This window comes from Engraulis encrasicolus, chromosome 5 (genome assembly GCF_034702125.1).
Source record: "Engraulis encrasicolus isolate BLACKSEA-1 chromosome 5, IST_EnEncr_1.0, whole genome shotgun sequence".
NCBI lineage: Eukaryota > Metazoa > Chordata > Actinopteri > Clupeiformes > Engraulidae > Engraulis > Engraulis encrasicolus.
Window position 1 is genome coordinate 32,152,992 of NC_085861.1, and position 4,510 is coordinate 32,157,501.

Below are 4,510 nucleotides of genomic sequence, written 5' to 3' on the forward strand. Positions count from 1 at the left end.
CTCACAAATAGCCAACTGTGGTAAAGTTCATGGTTGTGTGATGAACTGTTTAAAGGTGCCCTGTGTAGAATGTGGCCAGAATGGATACTTAAACTATGCTGCTCATTAAAACTGAGCTGCCTATTACCAAATTTGATCTTTTAATGAATATTTACTAAATAATAACCATTATTACTAGTATAAACAAAGTACAGTACGTTTTGCAGCTAAAAATGTCAATTTCTCGAAATTCAAAATGGCGGACTATGGAGAAGGAAGATCCCCCTTTTCATGCATGAATAGAGCGATTTTGAATACTTAGATGGTTGGTGGTGGTGGTGGTAAGTATTCATGAAAAAGGTAACATTTGTGAATGGGCAGTATGAATTCTGGAAATAAACTACAAAAAAATATTACATTGTACACCTGTAAATAAAGATGAAAAAGTTCGCTTTAATCAGGATTTTTGGGCTACCACTTTTTTTAGTTTTACGTAACGATTCGGGTGAACACCCTTCTTCAGACGTCACCTGTTCTTCAGATGTGTATGATGAACTCACAAAAATCATTTTGCAGATAACACACTTCTGAATAGTCTGGGTACAATATGTGAAATGCACCAATTCTGCAACTGCTACAGAAATACAGCACGCATTTCTTTCTGAATCATTGATTCGTCTGTTAGTTGTTTATTAGAGTTTATTTTATATACTGTACATAGACGAAGCATGAGAGCATTGTACCCATCTTTACCCTAATAACTCACATAGAAATGTAAAAATCTGAACAATGTACATATACTATCACAAAAAATTATTAACAGCATTACATTAAATTACATCACATTTACAGTAGCTGACACTTTAATCCAAAGCAACATAGTTATTTGAAGTACAGGATATTGGTTACAATGGGATTCAAACCTGCAACCGTGGGGTGCAATTCTCAAAAGAGAAGTTGTTAGCCTGTTAGCAACTTCGGTAGTTGCCAATGGGAAAATGCATTGAAAACAACAAAGTAGCTAATGTAGTAAGGAACTTTGGTTTTGAGAAATGCTCCCCTGATCTAAAGCCCAACTCTTTAACCACGGCTGCCCCACAGCTCAAGATTGCTGAATCATTTTGCATATTAAAAAGAGGTACTGCATTATATTGCAAGTGTTTTATCTTGACTTGGCCTTGTAATTGAGGACAGGATTAAGACTTTACACCAGGGCTCTACACTACTCAATAAAGTAAAAGCTAATTATCTCCAAATGTCCCCAATAAAAAATATAGAATATAAATCCTATATATGAATCAACTGTCCTCCTCAACGTCTTTTCGGTTTGTACAAATATCGCCGTTGAATCCAAAACTGACCGGCCAAAAGTTGTTCAAATATTGAACATGGTGGTACACCCTTTCATGCCTTCCAAAACATGATTTGAGCAGTAACAACATGATAGTGATGAAAGTCCATCTAGTCATTAGATAGGTTGTCAGTAATAACAAAAAAATGACTCTTAGAATGAGATATTATGTTGGGGCGAGGAAAGACAGACGTACTATACACGTCCATCTTACTGGACCAGCCAGTAATCATGCAGAAGGACCAATGATCTTTTCCAACGGTCCTCGGCTACATCCACGGTAATGTATGGCGGCAAGAACGTTTGTTGACGCGACTCACAGGTGAGATCTGAGGTGACTGAGACAGTGGTGTGAAACAGGGGCGTAAAAAAATAAAATTCAAAGTGGGCAAAAGTCAAAATCTGGGATGTAGTCACGGGCTGAATTCAATATTTACTGAAACATGCACCGAAATGGTCCTTGGCTCTATCCATGGTGTGAAGGCAGGAAAGCCTGCAAAGGTGACTCACGGCTAAGGTGACCTTGACATAATGGTGTAGACCCACTGTGCCATCCTTGGCCAGAGGGATGAAGGCAGGAACCACAAGGAGAATCTGTGGGTGGATGTGAGTCTCACAGGATGGTGTGGTAGGACATAATCATTCGCTAGACCATTGTTTACCAACCTTTTTTGTCCTGTGTACCCCCTAAGCCATTTTGTCATATGACATGTACCCCCTCGCCCTCACTCATGCTCTGTTGCTCTATCCCAATGTGACTACAGTCAATATATTTGTTATTATTACATTTTCCCGCGTACCCCCTGAGGTGTGCTCGCGTACCCCCAGTGGTACACGTACCCCTGGTTGGGAAACACTGCGCTAGACCAATGGCTTTCAGTCAGGAACGTGTGTGGAAATGACTCGGACTCATAGGATGGTATGAAACCATTATGATCCACAGAGCCAGGAAGGCATGAGTGCGGACATTAGTCATAGATCAAGACTCACAGAGAGGTGTAATTCATAATCCTTGACATTGAGGATGATGGTGTAAAACTCCCCTATGATCCATGACTGGATCCATGAAGGCAGCAGGAATGTATGTGTGGATGTGACTCAGAGAGCATCAATCAGGCTCACAGGATGGTGTCCTCGCTCTCCTCCGTGTGGGTGCTGAGGCGGGACTGCCTGTGTTTGGAGACGGCCGCCCAGATACGACACAGCATGCCACCCCTGCAGGGAGCAGGAAACAGGAAGCATTAGGAAACTTAAGAGCTCTGGAGTTGTTTTAAAGTGTGTCAGATTTCCCCTTCCCTTCTTAAGGGTTTCATTGACTAAGAAGTGATAACACACTACTCAAAAAGTTGTGAGTTTATCATGTCAAGGTGAAATGCTAGTATTGAGAAGAGTAGAGAAGAGTAGATTAGAGTTACTTCACTAATACCAAAGAGAAATTAATGTGTGGAAAGGAGAAGCTGGAGCACACTTTTCAAGACTTTATTTTGTGCGCACACCCGACCAACGTTTCGGTGTTGCTTCACCTTCTTCGGAGTCCAAAATTAAATACAAATGAAAGAGAAATGAATGTGTCAATGCAGTAATTCTACTATATCCTCTACTACACCACTATAATGTAGTGGCATGCTGAATAGATTATGCTCCTGGCTATGTAACATAGTTCAAGATGGTACATGAATATGCAGGTCTACTCCTTCACATACTGTATATAAATGCAAAATTGTAATTCGATAAGAATAATTAAAATGGCTGAGGTGATGAATATGCATGCACAAAGGAAAGAGATTTCACCGGGAGATACCCTGAGGCCCTGATGTCCATATCCAAGAAAGTCCTACAATCTATGCAATAAGGTGTTATTCAGGCATTTATTTAACCCATTTTAGCCCAAACCCTTTTTGGGAAAGGGTGCCCTCTGCCTATTAAATCCTAAATATCTCAGCCTCCGAAGCACATAAAAACATAAAATAAGTTGCATTTAAAAGCTAGGACCCTCACATTGCATTAGAGTGTGTTCATTCAGCTCTAACATACCCACATTGTAAATAAAAACCCCTCAAATCTCAAGAACCTGAATGCAGCGTATATGTGTCTCCAGGCTACAATGGGTTAAATAATTTAATACATAAAATGACCTCATTGTTAATGAATATCAAACAATCTTAAAATTAGCTAACAATGGTGTGTACAAGGCAAGGGCGTATTAGCATAGAATAGTTCATACACAGAGGCAGTTCAATATAATGTCACATAAATAATGCAGAAAAAAAACTATTGCAGATGGAATAGCACTAATAGAGTCATGATCCATCTTGACCGAATCTTATGTAACACATGCAACAACGTTCATGCATTATTGCATGTGACAATCATGGCTGCTCTCTAATGTGTGATGAATTGAATGCAGAAGTCATACAGTGTGTGATGTCTACTGTGATAGTGTGATCACAATGACCCATGGGACTAACTTTCACTTTCAAATGCATTGGGGTTTTTTTTTCATATTAAAAGATTAGCCAGGTCAGTCTGCTGAAAGAGGCTTACTTTATGTTGCAGTACTTCAGATCGTCTCTGGTGGCGGTGCGGAGAACATTATCCAACGTGAACTTGTGAGCAACAAGCTGCAAAAAGAACACATACCGAAACACATTCAAAACAAAATTCACTCCCTTCTTTCATCAGTGGACCAGCACTAAGCAAATTTAGATATACAGTAAATGATGTGTTACAAAATGATTAATTGTAGCACTTGCAGAAGATATTTTTCAGTCTGTTATAAGCCACTACCCTGCTGCCCCACTTATTATGATGTGTGTAAAGGAAGTTAAGAGTAAGTAAGGGTAAGAGTAATTTATTTGTCACATACAACCGTAACCTTGTAGGCTAGCTTGCAGTGAAATGACAGTTCTGGTGAACTCCAAAGTGCAGAAAGACTAACAAACAAACAAATAGAGTAGGTTAATTATCCAGTTGAGAAGGTGGAGTCCTGTGTGGAGGCGTAGATTAACGAAGATTAAGTTACCATCAACTCCTACAAATACTTGTTTTGAATAAGTGATCCTACAGCGACCACTCAGCCAGTTTCTTTACAGATATAGACCAAGGCACCCCCAAATTGTACAATTCATTTTACTCACGGTATCAATGGTGTCCTGGTCCACTGGAACACACTTCAACCAG

The 4,510-nt window shown here is 39.7% G+C and overlaps 1 protein-coding gene across 1 annotated transcript in view; it reads right to left on the minus strand.

Moving 5' to 3' along the window:
• Positions 1 to 267: 267 nt before the first annotated feature.
• The window catches only part of si:ch211-1i11.3 (mitogen-activated protein kinase kinase kinase 5), a 52,338-nt gene continuing 48,095 nt past the window's right edge, over positions 268 to 4,510 (minus strand). The window contains exons 26-28 of the mRNA XM_063199123.1: positions 4,468 to 4,510; positions 3,875 to 3,951; positions 268 to 2,545 (exon numbers count right to left, since the gene is read on the minus strand). The exon at positions 4,468 to 4,510 is cut by the window's right edge and continues 31 nt beyond it. Coding sequence (XP_063055193.1) covers positions 2,449 to 2,545; positions 3,875 to 3,951; positions 4,468 to 4,510 — 217 coding nt within the window. The 3' untranslated portion in view covers positions 268 to 2,448. The remainder of the gene's footprint in view (positions 2,546 to 3,874; positions 3,952 to 4,467) is intronic.